The sequence below is a fragment of the Balaenoptera physalus genome (assembly GCF_965194825.1).
Source record: "Balaenoptera physalus genome assembly, chromosome: 11".
Taxonomy (NCBI): Eukaryota; Metazoa; Chordata; class Mammalia; order Artiodactyla; family Balaenopteridae; genus Balaenoptera; species Balaenoptera physalus.
Genome location: NC_138896.1, coordinates 56,918,729 through 56,943,390, shown reverse-complemented (window position 1 = coordinate 56,943,390; position 24,662 = coordinate 56,918,729). Strand labels below are relative to the sequence as shown.

General features: G+C 41.5%; 2 protein-coding genes across 3 annotated transcripts in view; one reads left to right on the top strand and one right to left on the bottom strand.

The window, feature by feature from the left end:
* The window catches only part of GADL1 (glutamate decarboxylase like 1), a 181,804-nt gene extending 178,847 nt beyond the window's left edge, over positions 1-2,957 (top strand). For both annotated transcript variants that reach the window (XM_082415122.1, XM_082415120.1), the window contains one exon: positions 1,203-2,957. In XM_082415122.1, coding sequence (XP_082271248.1) covers positions 1,203-1,376 — 174 coding nt within the window. In that variant the 3' untranslated portion in view covers positions 1,377-2,957. The remainder of the gene's footprint in view (positions 1-1,202) is intronic.
* Positions 2,958-20,856: 17,899 nt separating this feature from the next.
* TGFBR2 (transforming growth factor beta receptor 2) overlaps positions 20,857-24,662 on the bottom strand; it is a 94,846-nt gene continuing 91,040 nt past the window's right edge. Inside the window, exon 7 of the mRNA XM_082415119.1 lies at positions 20,857-23,480. Coding sequence (XP_082271245.1) covers positions 23,301-23,480 — 180 coding nt within the window. The 3' untranslated portion in view covers positions 20,857-23,300. The remainder of the gene's footprint in view (positions 23,481-24,662) is intronic.

Below are 24,662 nucleotides of genomic sequence, written 5' to 3'. Positions count from 1 at the left end.
TGACCCTTGGACATCGCTTCGGAAGGCTTTGGTTGAGTCCAACTATATCTCCAGAGGTCTGAAGCATTGATTCTCCCATAAGCTTGGATCATTTTGTTGAGAGCTGGATGAAGTACTTTGGCTTGTGTTTAGGGAAGTATCTGACAAATCATAGATGTGTTTCAAACCAGAGTGGTGTGGGGTGGTCACACTCTGAGAAGGGCTCCCGGGAACCAAGATTTATGCCCCTCATCTAGGGCATCTTATACCACGTTGCGCCTGGTTTTATTTAAGTATGCGTTTCTCCCTTCTGGACTAGCTAAGTCTCCTCTTCCTGACAGGAGAGGACAGACGCTCATTCTATTCTCTTTGCCCATATTCACTGAGGACATGCTCAGCAACTGTGAAAGAGTTAAAATGAAAATGGAAGTGGAAAATTAGAAAAATGTGTGCACTTGGACTCTCAGGGCCCATTCTTCCCGTGTTCACCAGAAATCCTTAAAATATGGACTTACTAATTTTATTACCAACTGTACACCTCTTAATAAGTGACAGTGGTTATATTTCCTGTTAACAAACAATTATGTTCTATTAATAAACTAATAACCTGGTAGTCTTCAAAATATAACCTCACATAGTACCTGTTTTAGTGTTTTCTTTGGTAGACTGTCAAGGCATGGCTGTTTTGTGTGCTTTTTATCCATTTCTGACTAATCTTTATTCGAGTTGCCTGAACTGGAGTATTTTTTAGCTCCAACAAATTTGGGAACATAACATTTGACACTTTTGAGACTGTGACCCCTGAGAACACCTGGTTTGATTTTAATGCGGCATCATTGCATCGTGATTTAAGTTTCTGAGCGTGGGCTTAGGTGAGACTGCCTGCTTTTAAATCTCAGCTCTCCCACTTACAAATGCAGGACCTCAGGCTATTTATCTAATCTCTGTGCACCTCAATTTCCTCATCTGGAAAGGGTATATTAATAATATCTCCCTTGTGGAGTTATTGTGAAGATTAAGTGAATTCATCTCTCTAAGGAGCTTGAATCAGTACTTATATGTCATAAGTTCTCAGCAGATGATTATTATTAATGTCAACTTTGTGTGTGTGAGAATGGCGTCCACACCAGTGGCTGCCCTGTGAGTAGCCAATGACTGGGTACAATGCAATCATGATGCCTCGGTGTTCTGGTCTTTCACCGCCTCCCTCCTCTCCCATGCAGGTGGCCCCGGCCATTAAGGAGCGGATGATGAAGAAGGGGAGCCTCATGCTGGGCTACCAGCCCCACCGGGGGAAGGTCAACTTCTTCCGGCAGGTGCTGATCAGCCCTCAAGTCAGACGGGAGGACATGGACTTCCTCCTGGATGAGATAGACCTTCTGGGTAGGGACATGTAGCTGTGGTTTTTGATCCCCCAGAGGCAAAGGTCCTGCCCTGGAGGGTTATAGATCCAGGGCATCTGGGGACACATAGGAGATTGCAGCCCTTCTGGTGAGAAATAGGAAACATGCCCCATCCTTGCCCAGCAAAACCAAAATGCTAAGCAAGTAGTGTTAAGGACTCTTTAGCTGCCTGGGTGCTACTGCTGCAATAAAGGATTTTCTCACGGATGATCCCTGGGGCAGAGCCTGGGAGAGAGTTTAGTGAGTACTATGTGGGCTCTGGGTTCTAAGCTTACATTTCTCTTGAAAGAACATCGAAATTAGTGGGTTAAAGCAGTGGTTCTCACAGTATGATCCCTACACCAGCAGCACCTGGAAACATGTTAGAAATGCAGGTTCTCAGCCCCGCGCCAGACCTACTGAATCAGAAACTCTGGGGGTGGGCTGGGTATTCTGAATTTTAAGGAGCCTTCTACGTGATTCTGAGGCAAGGTAAAATCTGAGAACCAGTAGTTTAGCACAACTTTGAATTGACTGAATAAGCACTCTGATGTGTTGCCAGCAAAAGGATATCTAATATTTCAGTGGTTCCTGAGTCGGTCTCTGAAAATGCAGCTGTGGCATCTGTAGCACAAATGTTTAGGGTCATCAGAAGTATATCAATGCTGTTTTTTAAAAGAGAAACTATATAAGATGGTTACTTTATAAAAAGTATCTTTTATGCAGACTAAATGTTTATTCTCAAAAGTTAAAATTAGCCATTATCTATTATAAATTATTTAAATTAGAGATAAGGATAAAAGACAAACACTTTGTAGTGTAGTCCTTTTAATCAAAGCAATAGTCCTAATTCACTTCCCCAAATCATTCATGTCATTAATTGGGAGTAGACGTTAGGTATATATATCTCTAATAAGGTACCTCTTTAAGCTTGAGGGGCCCTTTTTTTATCCTGTTCTCTGCTTGTAGGAAATAACCAGAATGAAGTCCAGGGTTATACAACATTCCCTTTCTCAAGCTTTGAAATGTCAGTGTAGACTATTAAGTGATTTATATTGGGCAGAGAATCTGGGAATTAGAGGTCTTTCAGGGCAAACACCTCCTCCATTTCTCCTGAGAATGGATAATTGTAATTCAATCTAATCCTGGTCCTAGATTTCTAGCAGAATTTTCTTTGACTAAGAAATAAACAGAATTCAGAGGTGTGGGTGCAGAGGTCAACAAAGTATAATTATGAATCTAGTTAGAGCTGTGATTTGGAAGGCACGTGATCGAAGATTGTTCAAGTATTAGACGTAGCATATTCAATAACCATTTTGTATGCCTTCCCTAACTTATTTAAATTGTGAAGACTTAAAAAGCAGATGTGTACTATTTGCTTTTATTCCATATTCTCATTTTAGGGTGTGTCATTTCTCAATATCTCCATCAGTCAAAGAATAATCTTTCTCTGAATTACTTCAGTCTCTGGTGATAGATATTTGTGTGTGTGTATTGAATTTCTTGTTGCCTTTTTGTTTTAAAGTCTTCCTAAAATGTTCTGAAATTGATGTTTGCAGTAATTTGGGTTTAATGAAATAAAAAGCGATGTGAGCACACCGTGTTTGGCTTTTCTTTTCCTGTCACCCCCTCTTTACTGGATTGTACCAAAACATTTTATTTATTTATTTATTTTGTAAGTAACACATAGTCATTTTATTTTATTTTTTATATTTTTAAGTGTTAAAATCTTTTTTTTAATTTTTATTTTATATTGGAGTATAGTTGATTTACAATGTTGTGTTTGTTGTCAGTGTACAGCAGCTTGATTCAGTTATACATATACATATATCTTTTCTTTTTCGTATTCTTTTCCCATATAGGTTATTAGAGTGTTGAGTAGAGTTCCTGTGCTGTACAGCAGGTCCTTGTTGATTATCTATTTTATATATATTAATGTGTACATGTTAATCTCAACCTCCTAATTTATCCCTTCTACTACATTTCCCCTTTGTTAACCTTAAGTTTGTTTTCTAAGTCTGTGAGTCTGTTTCTGTTTTGTAAATTAGTTCATTTGATACCAATACATTTTAGAAGTAATTTGGGCTCTGTTGGCATTTTAGTTAACTAATTGAGAGAGTAGGTTGGAAGTGGTCTGTTTTTTAGTTAACACCTTGAATAAAGTGGAAAAAACAGTTATAGCCAAGTATGGATTTGCCCCTTGTTCAGTCTTCCTTCATCTACAAGGCAGGCCATGGGAGACTCAATAGCCCGAGCTCAGCTCCTGTTGGGCCTTTTTTTTGAAAGATGACAGTTCCTTGCTCAATGGCAAAAAAAAAAAAAAACAACTGCTACCAGTACTTTGAACATCCCACTCCTTTCTCCTTAAAATGTTCAGATATACCACCCCCAATCAGGTATTTGACTGAATGGTCAAGAAAAATTTTTTGATGAAAGGTTAATTGTAATTCATTCACCCTTTAAATATATTGCTAATGGGTCTACTGTGTTCCAGACTGTTATCTAGGTGCAGGCAATACCCAGTGACTGAAATAGACAAAATCTCTGCTCCTGTGAAGCTCTCTATATCCTTGGGGCTGACAATCAAGTCACTATGTAACAAGTCAGGTGGCAATGTGTATTTTGAAGAAAAAGAGAGTAAAGGGATGGAGTATGGTAGCAATGAGGATGGACTTGGCTGTCGGAGAGAAGTTGGTTAGGCAGGGCCTCCCTGACAGGGGAACCTCTGCATGGAGATCAAGGAAGTGGAGAGAGAGCCCTGTGGGTATCTGGGGAAAGGGTGTTCCACGAGGAGGGCTTGGTAAGCTAAAGGCTGAGGAGCTGCACTTGTGACCCATCCAAGGACCAACGTGGAGGTAAGTTTGGCTGGAGTGGAGGGAATGATTGGGGTGAGTGGTAGTCAGGATAGGGTGATGGAATCAGGGACGTATCTGGGAGTCAGGACACTGGACCATGTAGATGGAGACTTAGATGGAAACACACTGGAGCATCTGAACAGGGTATTGACATGATTCAGCTTATATTTTTGGAGGATCACTCTGATTACTGTTTGGAGAATAGGGCATGCATGGGCAAGGGTGGAGATCAAATGGGGGCAATTGCAATAGTGCAAACAAGAAACCATGGTGGTTTATGCTAGAGATGTAGTGAAGGAAGCGGTGAAAACGGGTCTGATCCCAGAGGCACTGAAAGGTGGAATCTTGGCTAATGGTGTAGAGTATTTAAAAAGAAATGAGAAATGAAGGATAGTTTCATTTACCTTTGGTTTGGGCAACCATAAGAAAGGAATTGCCATTACTGGGATGAGGGCTGCAAGAGTAGCTTTACCTGGTTTTGGTCATGTAAAATGTGAGCTGTAAGTCAGCCAACCAGATATGATACAAGAAATTACTTACAAGTCTCAACTTCTGGGGGGCCGTTAGGCTGAACCAATGAAGGATTGGACACCCAGACCATTAAAGTAAATGCCCCTGGGGCAGGGGGAGTATGTGGAGTGCTATAGCCAAAAGGAGAAAGATAATATAGGTTTCCTGTTTCTTTAGCCTGTTAGTCCTGCAGGTGTAGTGTTTCTCATGGCAAATTCCACAAGTTTGAGCCTCCTCTAATGCAGAAAACCAAGGATGATGGTGACAATAGCTAACATTTACTGAGTCCATACGACATGCCAAGGACTGTGCCAGCTAGTACATTTACATGGTCTTACACACACCTCACAAAACTCGATCAAGGTGGGAGTTTTATTATCCGCATTTTACAATCAAGGAACCTGGTACACAAATAGTGTAAGAAAATTCTCCAAGATTATCAAACTACTGAGTGGTAGACCCCAGGGTCAAATCTAAATCCATCTCACCCCAGAGCCCAGGCTCTAAACTTCTTCACTTTGCTACTGTAGATGTATAGAGAGAAAAGGGTCATCTTGAACTAATCCTAGCAATCTGACTGTGTCTGACATCCCACAGTTACTTGGCAAACAGAAACATCAAGAACTAGGTTGGTCTAAGAGGACAATAATTATATCATACTGTCATGGCCCCTTTCTCAAACCAGAAGATAGGAATTTTCCTGTCTGCTTTTTGCCATTGAAGTTGGAGGGCAATAGCCTAGAGGGCATTTTGATTTGAAATAGTAAGAAATTTTAATAGGGACCCCAGTGGAGGTGAGGATAAATATTTTCTTAGTATTTGGCCATTGCTTTCTCAGACCTTTGTGAGCTCCATGCCCACATGGGCAAATGCTTACTTGACAACTCCACTCAGGTCCCACTCAAACTCAGCGTGCCCAAAACGGACTCAGGATTTTCTACACCCCTGTTCAAACAAGTTCCTTTGTCCATGCTTCCATCTCAGCGAATGACATCATTTTCTATCTAGTTCAGCAAACCAGAATTTATAATTGATGCTTAATGTCTCTGTCTCCATCTCTCCCCCACTGTCCAGCCTACGAGCAGACCTTCCTTGTTGGATTTACCTCCAAAACATGTCTCCAATCCATCCATTTATCCCAGCTCCATTGTCATGTCCAAATTCCAAACTCCTTTCACCTCTCCTCTGGACTATAGCTATAGCCTTCTTACTGCATCCACACATTGATTCTGGACTTTGTCCCATCTGCTCACCAAACTGCAACCATATTGAAACACAGACTGATCCTGTCTCTCACTTTCTGTTTTACAAACTCTGCAGAAGATCTTCAGAAAAGCTGTTGGTCAAGCAAAGCTAATTAAAACTTTATTAGCCCTACCGAGTATGGAGCAAAACTGCCTTGAAAGAGTTTCAGTGGGGTCTCAGAAGGGGGAGTTGAAGAAGCCTATTTACAGGCTTCAGGTGTGTGCTCAAGTGGCTTAAGGCGGGTCTTTTAAGGCAAACTGGTTGGGACACAGTCCACCATGTAATGGTGTCGGGTTGGTGGGCACAGCAAGGGGAGTGTCTTGGCACAAGTCTCCATAAATAAATTGTGTGATAAGTGAGCTGTTTCTACAGCTGAGCCCTCTTTTGTCCTGATGGGAGAGATGAGTCAAGTGTTTCTCTGGATAAGCTGGTTGGCAGGAATTTCCTAAAGCAAACAGTAAAGTTACTCACTGATTTACAACATGAACTTTCTGAGCGAAAATCTCCTGGAACAAAATTAAATCATGTTGGCGTAGGTGATCGCGGTCCTGATAGTTAAGCTGTACGAAAGCAGGTGATTTTAATTCCCGGGATAAAGATCAAATTCTGGAAGTGGCTGCCAAGGCACTGTGTCCTTCCAGCCCCATACAGGTTGTGTTGTGCTGTCCCCCACCTGATGGGAGCCGGAAGTTGGGCTTTTTTCAGATCCCACCCCTCCTTTTTACCCCAGCTGTCAAAAGCTTTGGCTGTAGCCCTGCCTCTTCCTACAATGCTGTTTCCCCCTCCACCTAGCTAAACTTCTGCTTACACTTCTGATCTCAGCTTGATTCTTTGTTTCTTAGGGATGTTCTCTGCCTGCCTTCCACCCACCCAAAATGGGATCCGCCCCAATATAAGCTCTCTATAATTTTCTTAAAATATTTGTATCACTATTTGTAATTATATATCTCTATGCATTTAAAAATTAGACTATAATATCCATAGGGGGCTTAGCACATAGTAATTAATAAATAATCGTGGCTGTGAGGAAGGTTGGCAGGTAGGTGCATTTAGTTTGCCTTTGGAGATGATAACTTCTTTATTTAGGGAACACCTGGATATATGAATGTAAAATAACTAACTCATGTCTTAGAAAAAGCTCTTAAATCACCTTTAATCTTTTTAATTTTTGAATTTTATTTTATTTTTTAATACAGCATGTTCTTATTAGTCATCAATTTTATACACATCAGTGTGTACCTGTCAGTTCCAATCGCCCAATTCATCACACCACCACCACCCCTCTGCCGCTTTTCCCCCTTGGTGTCCATATGTTTGTTCTCTACATCTGTGTCTCAGTTTCTGCCCTGAAAACCGGTTCATCTGTACCATTTTTCTAGGTTCCACATATATGTGTTAATATACGATATTTGTTTTTCTCTTTCTGACTTACTTCAGTCTGTATGACAGTCTCTGGATCCATCCACGTCTCTACAAATGACCCAATTTCATTCCTTTTTATGGCTGAGTAATATTCCATTGTATATATGTACCACATCTTCTTTATCCATTCATCTGTCGATGGGCATTTAGGTTGCTTCCATGACCTGGCTATTGTAAATAGTGCTGCAATGAACATTGGGGTGCATGTGTCTTTTTGAATTATGGTTTTCTCTGGGTATATGCCCAGTAGTGGGATTGCTGGATTGTATGGTAATTCTATTCTTAGTTTTTTCAGGAACCTCCATACTGTTCTCCATAGTGGCTGTATCAATTTACATTCCCACCAACAGAAGTCACCTTTAATCTTAAAACACATGCTACAAACTGAAATGTCAAGTGTTCTGGTTAGTATATGCATCCCTGCAGGAAAAGAGAAAAGTTTCCCCCTAAAAATGAATTTAGATTGACTTATATGAGAAAACTTTTCTTCTTGGGAGAAGCATGATTTTGATTTCTAAATATTTTCTCACAAGAGAATGTCAGGCTAAAGCCACATTCATTTTAAGAATCACAAGTTACAGGTCGGTTAACATTTTATGAACACTGCCTGGGACCCACTCATATTTGACATATTCTGCAATTCTGACTGATAGCTGATAACAATGTAGAATACAAATAGCCACAAAATGTAACCCAGGTGAATAGTGAGTCCTAAACAATTCTTTTCTGTTATTTGAAGGCTCTTCTATGGGCAGGTCATGTTCTGCTGCAGACCAAGGGATGAGAAGGTTGTTACACCGTAATGGAAACACAGTTGTTCTCTCTGCAGGGGGAGGCCTTTCTGTGGTGGGCTGGGTGGGGCAGGGGGTGAGCATCGATGCTGGAGGGACTTCACTACCTCCTCACCTCCCTGCCCGTGGAAGAGGACCCTACCGTCACATTGGAGAACCTGTGCTAAACCTAAAAATACGTCTTCCAATCCTACTTAAGTCAACACGTGAGTTGAATTTTTAGTTGAATGATTATTAGGTTGTGTTCTAAAACCCAAGTGCCGTGTTTTTCTAAGGCCTCTCACATTTGGGTCTCCAGAGAGAACTTTTCTAGAGGATAAATTTTGGTATTTCTCACATCCTTGGGGCAGAACCACATACCTCAATCTGCATGGCTTCTGGGGAGGTCTTATATTCATATTAGAGGGATTTGCTGGTCTGCCAGGCAGGAGCACACACATTCCTTCGAATCTGGTGTGCAAATGATAAGGATCTGTTTGAGATTCTCCGCTTCCTGCAAGCGCTGGATGCGCGTTATAGTTGCAGCCACATAATCAAGTCTAGGTGGGAATTTCTGCATCATGTCTCCTAATGTGAACAATCCAGGGTGAAGTGCCAATCCTGGAGATTACTCATAAGCAGATTATATGACATTTGGGCCTGTTCCATCCCTCCTGGGGCTAAAGCTAAACCACTGGAAAAACACTCATGTGCCTAATCCTGTGTGATTTCTTTCTGTCTTTACCATCTCTTTAGCATATTACCTGAGCTGCACATAACCTCTGGTTTAATGCTTAGTCAACAATAAAACTGTCACCTTTGTGGCTAGATTTTATTCATTAGCAGAAGATTTTATTTATAATATTAGACTTCCCCATCAATTATTAAAAATCAGTTGCCTATATTTGCGGAGTCTATTTCTGGGTTCTTTATTATTTTATTTTATTTTATTGAAGTATAGTTGATTTACAATGTTGTATTCTATACAGCAAAGTGACTATATATATAGTTATATATATGTATATATATATATATACTTTTATATATATATTAAAAATATATTTATATACTTTTTTATGTTCTTTTCCATTACGGTTTCTAACAGGATATTAAATATAGTTCCCTGTGTTATACAGTAGGAGCTCGTCGTTCATCCATTCTATATATAATAGTTTGCATCTGCTAATCCCAAACTCCCATTCTTTCCCTCCCCTACCCCTCCTCCCCTTGGCAACCATAAGTCTGTTCTCTATGTCTGTGAGTCTATTTCTGTTTTGTAGATAGGTTCATTTGTGTCATATTTTAGAGTCCACATATAAGTGATATCATATGGTATTTGTCTTTCTCTTTCTGACTTACTTCGCTTAGTATGATCATCTCTAGGTCCACCATGTTGCTGCAAATGACATTATTTCGTTCTTTTCGATGGCTCAGTAATATTCTATTGTATGTATGTACCACATCTTCTTTATCCATTCATCTATTGATGGACATTTAAGTTGCTTCCATGTCTTGCCTATTTTAAATAGTTCTGCTATGAACATAAGGATGCATGTATCTTTTTGACTTATAGTTTTCTCTGGATATATGCCCAGGAGTGCGACTGCTGGATCATATGGCATCTCTTATTTTTAGTTTTTTGAGGAAACTCCATACTGTTTTCCACAGTGGCTGCACCAATTTACATTCCCATCAACAGTGTAAGAGGGTTCCCCTTTCTCCACACATCTCTAACGTTTGTTGTTTGTAGAGATTTTAATGATGGGCATTCTGACTGGTGTGAGGTGGTACCTCACTGTAGTTTTAATTTGCAGTTCTCTAATAATTAGCAATGTTGAGCATCATTTCATGTGCCTATTGGCTAACTGTCTCCTTTGGAGAAATGTCTGTTTAGGTCTTCTGCCCATTTTTCGATTGGGTTGTTTGTTTTTTTGTTGTTGAGTTGTATGAGCTGTTTGTATATTTTGGAAATTACGCCCTTGTCGGTTGCATCGTTTGCAAATATTTTCTCCCATTCCATAGGTTGTCTTTTCATTTTGTTTATGGTTTCCTTTGCTGTGCAAAAGATTGTAAGTTTGATTAGGTCCAATCTGTTTATTTTTGTTTTTATTTCTATTGCCTTGGGAAACTGACCTAAGAAAACATTGGTACAATTGATGTCAGAGAATGTTTTGCCTATGATCTCTTCTAGGAGTTTTATGGTGTCATATCTTATGTTTAGGTCTTTAAGCCATTTTGAGTTTATTTTTGTACATGGTGTGAGCGTGTGTTCTAACTTAATTGATTTATATGCAGCTGTCCAACTTTCCCATCACTACTTGCTGAAGAGACTTTTTCCCATTGTTTATTCTTGCCTTCTTTGTTGAAAATTAATTGACCGTAGGTGTGTGGGGTTTTTTCTGGACTCTCTATTCTGGTCCATTGATCTGTATGTGTGTTTTTGTGCCAACACCACCCTGTTTTGAATACTGTAGCTTTGTAGTATTGTCTGAAGTCTGGTAGGGTTATGCCTCCTATTTTGTTGTTTTTCCTCAGGATTGCTTTGGCACTTCTGGGTCTTTTATGGTTCCATATAAATTTTAGGATTATTTGTTCTAGTTCTGTGGAAAATGGCATGGGTAATTTGATAGGGATTGCATTAAATCTGTAGATTGCTTTGGGTAGTATTGCCATTTTAACAATATTAATTCTTTCAATTCAAGAGCATGGGTTATCTTTCCATTTTTTTGAATCATCTTTAACTTCCTTTATTAATGTTTTGTAGTTCTCAGCATGTAAGTCTTTCACCTCCTTGGTGAGGTTTATTTCTAAGTATATTTTGATGCGATTTTTAAGGGATTATTTGTTTACATTCCCTTTCTGATATTTCATTGGTAGTGTAAAGAAATGCAACCGACTTCTGTAGTTAATCTTGTATCCTGTTATCTTGCTGAATTTATTTATCAGTTCTAGTAGTTTTTGTGTGGAATCTTCAGGGTTTTCTATATATGGTATCATGTCATTTGTGTATAATAACACTCTTACTTCTTCCCTTCCAATTTGGATACATTTTCTTTCTTTCTCTTGTCTGACTGCTGTGGCTAGGACTTCCAATACTATGTTGAAGAGAAGTGGTGAGAGTGGGCATCCTTGTCTTGTTCCAGATTTTAGGGGGAAGGCTTTCAGCTTTTCACCGTTGAGTATTATATTGGCTGTAGGTTTGTCATAAATAGCTTTTATTATGTTGAGATAAGTTCCCACTATACTCATTTTCATAAGGGTTTTTATCATGAATCGATGTTGAATTTAATCAAATGTTTTTTCTGCATCTATTGAGTTGATCATGTGGGTTTTGTCCTTTCTTTATTTGATGTGGTGTATCACATTGATTGATTTGTGTATGTTGAACCATCCTTGTGACCCTAGGATGAATCCAACTTGGTCATGGTGTGTGACCTTTTTTATGTGTTGTTGGATTGTTCCTAGTATTTTGTTGAGAATTTTTGCGTCTATATTCATCAAAGATATTGGCCTGTAATTTTCTTTTTTTGGTAGTGTCTTTGTCTGGTTTTGGTATCAGAGTGATGGTGGCTTCATAGAATGTCTTTGAGAGTGTTCCTTCCTCTTCAGTCTTTTGGAAGAGTTTGAGAAGGATTGGTATAAGTTCTTCTTTGTTTGGTAGAATTCCCCAGTGAAGCCATCTGGTCCTGGACTTTTGTTTGTAGGGAGGTTTTTTTTGTTTGTTTTTTTTTTTAATTACAGATTCTATTTCATTTCTAATGATTGGTCGTTCAAGTTATCTATTTCTTCTAGATTCAGTTTTGGTGGGCTTGTATGTTTCTAGAAAGCTGTCCATTTCTTCTAGGTTGTCAAATTTGTTGGCATATAATTGTTCATAGTATTCTCTTATGTTTTTTGTATTTCTCTGGTAACAGTTGTGATTTCTTCTCTTTCATTTCTGATTTTGTTTATTTGTGTCTTCTCTCTTTTCTTCTTGGTGAGCCTGGACAGAGGTTTGTCAATTTTGTTTACCCTTTCAAAGAACCAGCTCTTGGTTTTATTGATTTTTTAAATTGTTTTTTTATCTGTGTTTTATTTATTTCCTCTCTGATCTTTATTATCTCCTTCCTTCTGCTGACTTTAGGTTTTGTTTGTTCTCCTTTTTCTAATTCTTTTAGGTGGTAGATTAGGTTATTTATTTGAGATTTTGCTTGTTTCTTAAAGAAGGCCTGTATCACTATGAACTTTCCTCTAAGAACTGCTTTTGCTGCATCCCATAGATTTTGAATGGTTGCATTTTTATTGTCATTTGCCTCAAGGTATTTTTAAATTTCTTCTTTGATTTCATTGTTGACCCATTGGTTTTTTCGTAGTGTGTAGTTTAGTCTCCATATAATTGTTTTTTTCTCGTTTCTTTTTCTGTGGTTGATTTCTCATTTCATGCCATTGTGGTCATAAAAGATGCTTGAAATAATTTCTGTACTCTTAAATTTGTTGAGGCTTGTTTTTGTGCCCTAGTACACGGTCAGTCCTAGAGAATGTTCCATGTGCACTTGAAAAGAATGTATATTCTTCATTTTTTGGATGTAATGTCCTAAGATATCAATTAAGTCTAACTATTCTATTGTATCATTTAGGATCTCTGTTGCCTTATTGATTTTCTGTCTCGAATCTAGGCTGTTTATTCTGATGACTGTAGCCGTAAACCGAAACCTCAATTAAAATAAAGTCAGGATACTAGAAGGGGAAGCTCTCACATCTTATGACCATAGCAGAGCCCAAAAGGAAGAAGAAAGACGTTCTCTTTATGTCTGGCAAGGGCTCAACCAATGAGAGACTGTCACAACTCAGCCAATGAAAAGCCACTATTCTTCCAAATCTTAATTCCTCCAGCCGACTCTTTGTTTACTATAGCCCTTTTAACTTCTTTTCTCCCTATTTATTTTTTAATTTTTAAAAAAGTTTTATACACTTTTTAAAGGTTACTTTCCATTTACAGTTATTACAAAATGTTGGCAGTATCCCCCATGTTGTATAATACATCACTGAGCCTATCTTTCACTCCATAGATTGTACCTCCCACTCCTCCTTCACCTCTCTTTAAAAGAGTTCTCCTCTCCTTGCTGTGCAGGGGACTTGCATGTGACTTGCCATGGTTGCAGACTCCAAATTGCAATCTCTTGAGGATCCAGAATAAACCCATTTTTGCTGGAGAAATAAATGGCAGTCTATTTGTTTTAGGTCAACATAGTTTTATAGTGTGTCTTCAAAGTAGATAGAACTTAGTTCGCTTTCAGAATTGTTTGTGCTATCCTAGTTTCTTTGCACTTCTACATAAATTTTAGAATTTTCTTGCTGATATCTACCCAAAAAAGTGCTAGGGTTTAGATTTAATTGTCTTGACTCTACAGATCAAATTGGAGAGAATCGATGTCTTAACAATATTGAGTCTTCCAATTCATGATCACAGAATAGCACTCCATTTATTTTGGTCTTTTATATTCCTTTTATCAGTTTACTGTAGTTTTCAGCATACAGATCCTGCATACAATTTGTTAGCATTTAAACTGGTAGAGCTTTTCTCACTTTGGGGGGGGAGGTGTCACAATTATGCCATCTTCTGCTCCTTATCCTGTTTTTTCACTAGTCAGGCTCAATCTGTATATTTTTCAATGAATTTTATAATCTAAATCATCTTACTTCTTTTAATTAATTTTGATATCCTTTCCTTTTTCTAATAAAATAGATCCGTACTGTCTACTCAACACTTTGTAATTATAAAAAAAAAATTGGAAAAAACCCAGTGTCTTTGAGTAAGGTGAATGAAGAAATTGTGGTATATTCATGTGTATTAAAAGGTAAACTGAAACATATTAAAAAACCAAAAGTAGTTAGGAGTGCTCCACAGACCAGAGCTAGGGGCAAGGTTTTTATACAGAAGACATGGCTCATCTTCCTCAAGGGTCCACTTTACCCAATGATTTGTGGAACATTATATCTTTTTTAAAAAATTTATTGGGGTATAGTTGATTTACAATGTTGTGTTAGTTTCAGGTGTACAGCAAAGTGATTCAGTTATACATATACGTACATTCATTCTTTTTCAGATTCTTTTCCATATAGGTTATTACAGAATACTGAGTAGAGTTCCCTGTGCTATACAGTAGGTCCTTGTTGATTATCTATTTTATACATAGTAGTGTGTGTATGTTAATTCCAAGATCCTAATTTATCCCCCTTGCCACGTTTCCCCTTTGGTAACCATAGGTTTGTTTTTGAAATCTGTGAATCTGTTTGTTTTATAATAAGTTCATTTTTTTCAAAATTAGATTCCACATGAGTGATATCATATGATATTTGTCTTTCTCTGTCTGACTTACATCACTTAGTATGATAATCTCTAGGTCCATCCATGTTACCGCAAATGGCATTAGTTCATTCTTATTTATGGCTGAGTAATATTCCATTGTCTCTATGTACCAGTTCTTTATCCATTCATCTGTCAATATACACTTAGGTTGCTTCCATGTCCTGGCTATTGTGACTAGTGCTGCCATGAACATTGGAGTGCATGTATCTTTTTGAATTATGGTTTTCTCCTAATATACACCCAGGAGTGGGATTGCCAGATCTTTTTTTTTTTTTTGGATTGCCATATCTTATGGTAGCTCTGTTTTTCATTTTTTAAGGAACTTCGCTACTGTTCCCCATAGTGGCTGTTACAATTTACCTTCCCACCAACAGTGTAGTTGGGTTCCATTTTCTCCATGCCCTCTCCAGCATTTATTGTTCGCAGACTTTTTGATGACTGGTGCCAGGGGATACCTCATTGTAGTTTTGATTTGCATTTCTCTAATCATTAGCGATGCTGAGCATCTTTTCATGTGCTTTTTTTTTTTTTTTTTTTTACAGTGTGAGTAAAATTTACCTCTTGAAATTGTCTTCTTGAAAGTTGGCCCTGTTTTGAATTCCTTTTTGGTTACCTACTGCAGGACATTTCTTGAGGGCAGGTATATTTATAGCCCTGCAGGTCTTGTTAAGACGAAGTACCCATAAGCACCAGTTTTAAAGTTTTTGTTATGAGAAATGCCTACAAGGCAGCAGCATTTCTATATGCCCCACTCTGGCAACTTGGGCAACCAGAGCCTTAGGAAATTTGCATTCCTGGGTTATCAGAGTGGAATGTGCTAGAAGAAACTCCTGAGGGCTTGTGTCTCATTACTTCTTCCCCCTTACCCTTCACCCACCAGACAAACCCCAACCCTGCAAAACCACTACATTGAGGGTGCTGTCATCTGTAGGTGGGGCAACTGTAAGGAAGGAGGATAGAGGTGGGAACCCCACCACCAGGAGATGTGGAGACCAGGTGACTTTTCAAAGCTCTTCCAGACCAGAGGGTCCACCCTTCTTTGGATGCAATTGGCTTGGTTTAGCTTTTGAAGGGCCTGCCTGGATCTGGAGCTTGTGGTCCCATCCAGAGGGGACCAGGCACTACAGGTCCAAGGGAGGCTCATTTGCTGGTACATCCTCCCCAGCTCCCTCAGCCCCATGAGAGTCCAGCCTTGGGACCCAAGCCTGCTCAGGCTCCAGGGGATGTGACACCAGCCCAGGTCACCAAGGCCGGAGGAGAATAGAGTAGGCATTTCTTTCCTTTTTTTTTAAATTTTTATTTTCTGTTGGAGTATGGTTGATTTACAATGTTGTGTTTTTATGAGGTGTACAGTAACTTGATTCAGTTATACATATACATGTACCTATTCTTTTTCAGATTCTTTTCCCACATAGGTTATTATAGACTGTTGAATAAAGTTCCCTGTGCTATACAGTAGGTCCTCATTGATTATCTATTTTATATATAGTAGTGTATATGTGTTAATGCCAACCTCCTAATTTATCTCTCCCCCCTCCTCAACTTCCCCCTTCGGTAACTCTAAGTTTCTTTCCTAAGTCTGTGAGTCTGTTTTTGTTTTGTCAATTGGTTCATTTGTATCAGTTTTTAGATTCCACACGTAAGCAATCTCATATGATATTTGCTTTTCTCTGTCTGACTTCCCTTAGTGTGATCATTTCTAGGTCCATCCATGTTGCTGTAAATGGCATGATTTCATTGTTTTTTATGGCTGAGTAATATTCCATTGTATGTATATACCACATCTTCTTTATCCATTCATCCGTCCATGGGCATTTAGGTTGCTTCCATGTCTTGGCTGTTGTAAATAATGCTGCAGTGAATGTTGGGGTCCATGTATCTTTTCGAACAATGGTTTTCTCTGGACATATGCCCAGAAGTGGGATTGCCAGATCATATGGTAGCTTTGTTCTTAGTTTTTGTTAAGGAACCTCCACACAGTTCTCCATAGTGGCTGTGTCAATTTACGTTCCCACCAGCGGTGCAAGAGGGTTCCCTTTTCTCTACACCCTTTCCAGCATTTATTGTTTGTAGACTTTTTAATGATGGCCATTTTGACTGGTGCTAGGTGATACCTCATTGTAGTTTTGATTTGCATTTCTCTGATAATTAGTGATGTTGAGACATTATGTCTTTGAAATTTGACAACATCACAACTTCATTTTGGAGTAGATAATAATAATCAATGCTTACGTGCACCAGTCTCTGTTCTAATGACTTTGAAAACAGTAACTCTATTTTTGTAGTAATTCTTACTACTCTCTCAGGTAGGTCCTGTCATTACCCATTTTATATGGTAAGAAACCAAAGTAATAAAATGATTAAAAGGCTCATGCCATGTCAGTCATTGTGGAGCTGACAATAATTTGAACCAAACCAAGGAGATCTGACTCCAGAGGTCCCAATTTTAATGATTTTGTTATGAATATTTAGACAAAATATGACATTTCAAAGGCATTTCATCTTTCTGGTGACACACCAGCACCAGGGCTATCATTATTCTATTGTCTACACAGCAGGCATGGAGGGGGGAAGATTCGAGGACAGTTTCAGCAGCACCGATTGCACAGGCTGCACGCAGAGTGAGTTTTTAGGATCGGGTGTGTGTGTGTGTGTGTGTGTGTGTGTGTGTGTGTGTGTGTGTGTGTGTGTAGAAAGAGTGAGAGAGAACACACATTTCACACCATGTGCAGTTTTAGCTTAATTAGAATAGGAAGACTATTAACAAGCTATTTTTAAATGCACCAAAGATCAGGAGGTGTATTAGAATTAAATTACACCGTGTGAGGCTGATTGGCAGGCCATGTAATGGGGGAAGGTTCACAATCTTGTCTTTATCTGCAGTTTGCAAAGTAGGCCCAAAAGCCATAGCCCCACACCCATAGTCTGGAGCTATAATTATCCAAGTAAAAAAAGAAATACTAATTGGAAATGTGATAAGCAACGATTAGGCAGCCTATTTCAGAAGGAAAATGAACAGAATTGCGGATGCCAACTGTGGTGACTTTTGTGAAAAAGGATGGACACGCTTGCATAGATGAAAACTTCTCTGTCACCCTGGGAAGGGATTTCCCTCAGGACTAGACTATTAGTGTACACCCTGTCATTTGCATAGCGAGCTTAAAACAAAAACCACCACTGCAAACTAGAAACTGCCAGGCACAGAGAGCGCCTGCATTCCAAAGCTGCTGACGGGTGCAAGGACCAGGACCCCGCTGAGGGCACTTGGAGACTTACTGCCAACCGGGAATGCTCCCGACTTTGCAGTAGCCAGGACTGAAATAACCCGGGTAAAACGGAGCCTGTAAGGGGGGGCGTCAGAGGACCTTGGCTCCTGTTTTGGCTGGAGCACTTGGGCTGGAGCCCAGAGTCCATGTGCCTTTGAGGAATGACTTTTGCTCCCTGATGGCCACCCTGGCCCCTCCAGGGTGCACTGCATCTTCCTCCTGTGGATTTGACCCTAAAGAATCATACCTCGAGCATTCCAGGACTCCACCTTGACCTTCAACTCCAGCTTCATCTTGTGTTCAAGGTCTACATGCGGGCTCTGGAGTCTGACTGCTTCAGTTCCAATCCTGGCCTTAAGACTGCTCACTGTGGGACTCTTAATACCTTGCTCCCTGCCTGTTTTCTCACCTCTCATATGGAAGTAAGACTACCTCATAGGTTGGTGGTGAAGATTAAAGCAGATAAAGATGGTAAAACACAGAGAATGATGTTTGGTGCTTCCCGAGTGCTCCATGAATGTTAGCAATTCATACGGATTTGCTTCCTTGTGGGGAGCACGCCAACCTCATCATTCATATTCCCAGCCCCTGCAGTTGCCAAAAATAAGGACCGTTATCTACTTAATGCATTTTAAAAAGTCAATTCAAGTTTTTAAACCCAGCTATATTTCAAGCAATAATATTTGTGAAAGCCCAGGGTAAATGTGTTTATTTTTTCTAGCACATGTTAAAATAAAAACAGACCCACTAAAATAATGTTTTTAAAGGTTGGCACAATCTGAAACCGTCTGAAGGAGTGGGCACACTCCACACATTAGGCAACACTATTCACTCGTCCTCCAGTTGTGCTCTCGGCAAGAACTTAGACAGCACTTCTCATGTGAGTGGAAGCAAGTGGAGCAATAGAGATAAGAGCACACCTTCCTTGTTCCCACTGTGCAGACAGACCCCCGGGGGGTGGCGGTGGATGAGAACAATGATGGTGCTATGGGGATGTTTCATGGTGGTGCAGCCCTCTCATCCTGCTGGGCAGGCCAGGTCCGTCAGGAGACACTACGAGAAAAGAACCAAGCATTATTCCAAATTATTATTTCACATTTGAGGTCCAGGGCAACTTGGCTTTGCAAGCGGACCTACCTCTGCGAGACCCTAGGCTTCTTACTGCAGTCCTCCGAGTGTGATTTCTCATCCGTAAAGTGGGCACAGTACCTACCTCACGGGCCTAGCCTCGGCAGGTGCTCAGTGAATGGGCGTCCTCCCCAGATGACCAGGACTCACCCGGGACAGGAGCTTCCCTGTGCTCCAGGCCTGCAGTGTGTGTGTGTGTCCACTTCTCTGTGTTGTTAACGCCCTCTAGGATGTATCTCAGTATCGGCCTCTTTGGAGAGCAGCCCTGGCACACTAAACCAACCGAATACTGGCCACTGAAGGCTTTCCAAGTTCAAGACGCAACACCAAAAGCCTTGCCGGTATTCCTTACCACAGTGGTCACTGGTATGGGATGAAGCCTGTAAAATCCCATTGTACATATAATTAAACTGAGGCATGGAGAGCTTAAGTAATTTGCCCAGGTCACACAGGTGGTAAATGGAGGAGCAGGAAACTGCTAAAATTAGTAACCTTTAAAACTGCCGAGCTACTAGTTAAGACAGCACTACAACTAATGCCCACAGTAGTACAGGACCCCGTCATCCAGCTAAGTGATTCTCAGCTGAGAGTGACGATTTTTGTCCCCCAGAGGACATGTGGCAGTGTTTGGTGACATTTCTGGTTGTTGCAGCTGTGGGGCGGGTGCACTGCTGGTGGGAATGCACATACTGGCGCAGCCACTATGGAGACCGAGCAGTGTGGACAGTCCTCAAGAAGTTAAAGATAGAGCTACCACACAATCCAGCAATTCCACCTCTCGGTATTTATCTGAAGAAAATGAAGACATTAACTTGAAAACATATCTGCGCCCCACGTTCACTGCAGCATTATTTACGAAAGCCAAGATAACCATGCAACTTAAGTGTCCATTGATGGATGAATGGATTAAAAAAAAGCAGCGTATGTATACAATGGAATGCTTTTCAGCTATAAAAACATAAAATCTTGCCATTTGTGACAACATGGACAGAACTTGAGGGCATCACGCTTAGTGAAATGTCAGAAAAAGGCGAACACCATATGATCTCACTTATATGTGGAATTGGAAAAAACAAAACAAAACAAAACAAGATTCAGAGAACAGGCTGGTGGTGGCCAGAGGCAGGGGGTGGGGAGTGGATGAAGTGGGTGAAGGGGGTCAGAAGGTACAAACTTACAGTTTATAACATAAATAAGTCCTGGGGATGTAATGTGTGACAGCATGGTGACGATAGTTAATAATACTGTGCTGCATATTTGAAAGTTGCTGAGAAAGTCAATTTGAAAGTTGCTGAGAAAGTCAATCTTAAACGTTCTCATCACAAGAAAAAAAAATCCTGTAACTGTATGATGACGGATGTTAACCAGACTTACTGTGATCATTTCTCAGTACATACAAATATTGCATCATTATGTTGTATACCTGAAACGTACAATGTCGTATGTCAATTATACCTCAATGAAAAAGCTCCAAGTGGGATGGGGTGGCTGGGTAGAAAGGAAGAGGGAGGAAGCGTGACACATGACCGGGGCTGGGGGCTGGGGGCGGGGGCGGGGGCGTGGCGGTGGGGAGATAGCGGCAGCCTGTTACTGTGAGGAGTGGGGAGGGAGAAGTGGGCATGCGCGGAGCCGGCTACGCACCCCGCGAGAAGCCATGTGTGGATACGGGCCGCTCCCGGGACCAGCGGACAGGGGAGATGGTGGTCGGGGATGTAGAGGGACACTGTGCCGGACCTGGGATAAGGGGCAAGCCACCACCAGCATCTGCGACGTCTCACAGTACTGAAGTGACTGCTTTTTTAAAAACAGGGACCTGACACTGTCAGTTGAAGAAGACAATGAATATGGAAAAGTTGGAGAGGATTTGTCTTGTGGCTTTTTGTGCACAAACTGCAAAATAACCAAATGAGGCTCGTGGGCCTCTATGAATAGGAACAGGAGGCAGGAAGCTGACCTGAGTATTTTTGTTTTATTCAATTGAATAAACATTTTATTTATATAAAAGACAAACAATGCATAGAATGAAAATAAGTGCTTGACACAGTTGATATAAAAAGAGTATATAGCATTCACATTCCTATTTTAATAAATGAGTACTGGTGAAGTGTTCCATAAAAGAATAAAACTTTCCCTTTATGTAGAGTAGTGAAAAAAGTCAGTATTTTTAGGAACTACAGAATGATATTCCTTGGTCTTTTTCTTGAATAAGGGAAACAAACATAAAACAAGCCACAGTATCATCTGACACTACATTCCAGTTTATGCTGATGGCCACCCAGAAGTGATAAAGCTCTTTTGACTCTTGGAAGATCCCATAATGGACCAGTATTCTAGAAATTCACCACTAGAGGTCAATGAGCAACAGCTATTGGGACGGCCTCGCCAGCCCTAAAGTGCAGGGGATTTCTGGGCACTTCCGCGGCATTGCGGGTCAAACTACCTTAACTCTCTCAGCCCACCCCACCGAGCAGGGTTCCTAAAAGTTCCACCTAATCCCAAACTTCAGCATATCTGCTAAAACCCCAATGAGATGAGACCTTCCAAAACCCAAGCAGAGCTGGTCACTGCCAGTCCCTCTCCAATATTCCTATTTGGCTGAAAATAAGCTTCAAAATAAGCTTCAAAAACATTTTAAAAAAATTGTTATTTGCAGCATTAACACTTGTCTGTGGATTAACGAGTTTCCTATGGAGTAGTAAAGCACATTCTTTGTTTTTGTCCATGTGGACACAGATTTCCTAACTGTACATGGGACTCCTGTGTCCCACATTCAAATTCTGCAAAGGTTGGGAAGGCAGGTGTGACTGAGACCAGTAACTATGACGACAGCTTCTTGGAGTAAAGGGCTCCCTCTGAAAGCAGAGGGGGAAGCTCTTAAAATACAAGCAAACGAGATTTGGGTTAACAGGGACCACCTAGAGGAGGTCCCCGGTAGTCCAAAAGAAGGCCAGCTTCAAATCTTAACCCCAGGAAGGGAATCAGAATTATACTCTATAGCCAGAGAAGGAGTGCATGGACACACATTTCTCACAGGGGCCCTTGGTTGGAAGCAGGTTTAATTCCCAGACTGGGGTGGGGGTGGGTGGAAAACACAAACGTTCATGGCGGAAGTGAGCAGCTTTCTAAGAGTGTCCACACCTGCGTCTGTGAATGATGTGGCCCAGAGAGAACTGGAAACCATTTGCTCTCTAGTCTTACTTGAGGATCCAAATTTTTTTTTTTTTTTGCAAAATCTCCAAGTATTTAAAAAGTGCCTCGATTTTGTTAAACACTGTGCTGGCCAAGCAAAACACACGTTCAGAGTGCCTGAGGAGACTCCTGACTGTGGCAGTGCTGTGCTGCTCAAATACTTTCCCCTTGGCCAAAATGTGCTCGAGTCCCCTGAAGCCCAGAGCATAGAACCTACTAGTGTTGCATAGAAAGCTGGAGACTGAAACCAAGAGTGATAAAAAAACTAAACATAAAGAACCTGGAAGGGAGACCTGTTCCCTTTTAGGAAACAGGGAACAGTAACATAGGTATGAGGGGAATTTTTTTTAAAATAACAATTTCTCATTAGTAGAAGGCGTGGCAATTTCATGGGTGGGGAAATGTGTCCTGATTTTTCTGTAGCCTGTGAAGGTAAAACATGGGGCTTAAAACATTTAAGCAATTAGAAATGGCGCAAAGTTTCTGAACTAGCTGAGGAAGGAGCTTTACAAACCAGAGGTGGGTTGTGAAGCTCCGGTGACAAGTCCAGGAGAGATGATGGCACACGGGGACCCCAGGGTCTGGTCCCCAAACAGTGCGACTCCAATCAGCTCCATGGCCAGAACAGGACCCAGTACAGGGAATTATTACTTTGCAAAAGCAAGTGCAACTTGGCCACAGCAGGCTCTGAGACCTGGAGCCTCTCTCTGAAGGCAAAGACCGCGCCCCCCCCACCCCCACCCCCAACCCCTGTGTGCTCAGTGGCCTAGCACATGAGTGACTGCCAAGTGCTGAGGCTGCCCCAGAGCCCTTCCTTCTGTGCTCAGTGCCAAGCTCGCCCATCCAACCCATTTCTTGGGCATATTTGATCTTTTTCTTCACCTCTTTCTAGAGTATGGCTGTATAGATAGATATAGACATATATAGATATATATAAAACATAGCTATTCCATATTTATATACAGGCATTAATAAAGTGCAAATGTTATTGGCTATTGTAAAAATCAATCTCATTTCCTGAGGAAGTGCTAACACAGCTTATCCTATGACAAAGTCAAAGACATAGGACGCTTCCTGTCACCCCCTCCCCAGCTCGGGGGGAGGGAGCGGCCCCGGGGCTCCAGGAAGCACCGTCCAGGGGCAGCTTCCTGCTGCCTCTGCTCTTTGGCTGCAGGGCCAGCCACACTGGCCGGCCGCCGGAAGAGCTACTTGGTAGTGTTCAGGGAGCCGTCTTCGGGAATCTTCTCCTCCGAACTGCTCCTGCCCGAGAGTCTGTCCAGATGCTCCAGCTCACTGAAGCGCTCGGCCACACACTGCGCCGTGAGCCGGGCCTCGGGGTCGTGGTCCCAGCACTCGGCCAGCGTCTCGCACACCATCTGGACGCCCTGCAGGGGGAGAGGGTCCACAGGCCTCTGAGAGGGGCTGGCGGCTCCTGGGGGCAAGGCAGCCCCTGCCCTGTCTCTGCCGCCATCGCTCTGTCCCCGCCTGCAGGCCAGTCCCCAGCACCATCTGACTGCAGCTGCAGGCGGCCAGCGTTCCGGGGCCATCTGATCATAGGAAGTGGGGAAATGAAGACACAGCACAAGGCCCCCCAGTAGGCTTCTGGGGCACAGCAGCATCCCCAATCCTGAAAATTCCCATGAAGTGGGCTTCTAATGCCATCTCACACCTTTCTGTTTGGTGGGGAGGGGCACAGCTTTAGGCTTTACTGTTGAGGGCAGTTTTAGGTTCATAGCAAAATCAAGTGGAAATTACAGAGAGTTTCCATATACGCCCTCCACCCTCGCGGACAACCTCCCCCGCCATCAACACCTTGCGTCTGTGTGGTGCATTTGTTAAAATCGGTGAACCAACACTGACACGTCACTATCAACCAAAGTCAACCAGAACACGGTTCACGGTAATGTACCGGACGTGGGTTCTGACAAATGTGTCCATCATCACAGTATCCACAGAAGGCCACTGCCCTAAACATCCTCTGTGCTCCACCTCGTCACCCCTCCTTCCTTCCCCCTCAGCCCCTGACCACCACTGATCTGCTTATTGCCTTAATGGTTTTGCCTTTTCCAGAGAGTCTTAAGAGCTGGAATCATATACACATTCCTATGTAAACAGGACTGAATATCTGAGTGAAGTCCAGGCATTGGTCTGGTTGCATTTTCTGGGTTCAAGTCCCATCTTCCAGCAGCTGCTGAGGAGACCCTCTGCTAGGCCCCTCCTCTCCTGCATCAGGCTGGACCCTGTCTGTCTTTGTAGGTCCTGCAGGCTGTTTCAGAGAGTTCAACCTAACCCCATAAAGGCCCCATTCAAAAGGCCCATCCAGAAAATGCTGCCCACAATGCGTGACAAGGGTCTTCCTTCATGGCTGTAATTTTTATTTTGCATTGCAAATATTTTTATTTCAAGTCATTTTTTGGAAATAAAGCAGGCACGGATTAACTAGATAGCCCAATAGGTGGAAACAGACTGTGCTCTTGCCAATCAGAGGCCCAACCCTATCACTGGTGTCCCCTCACACGAGTGGCCAGGTGGGATGGATCAATCCCAACTCTGCCCTGAGAATGGCA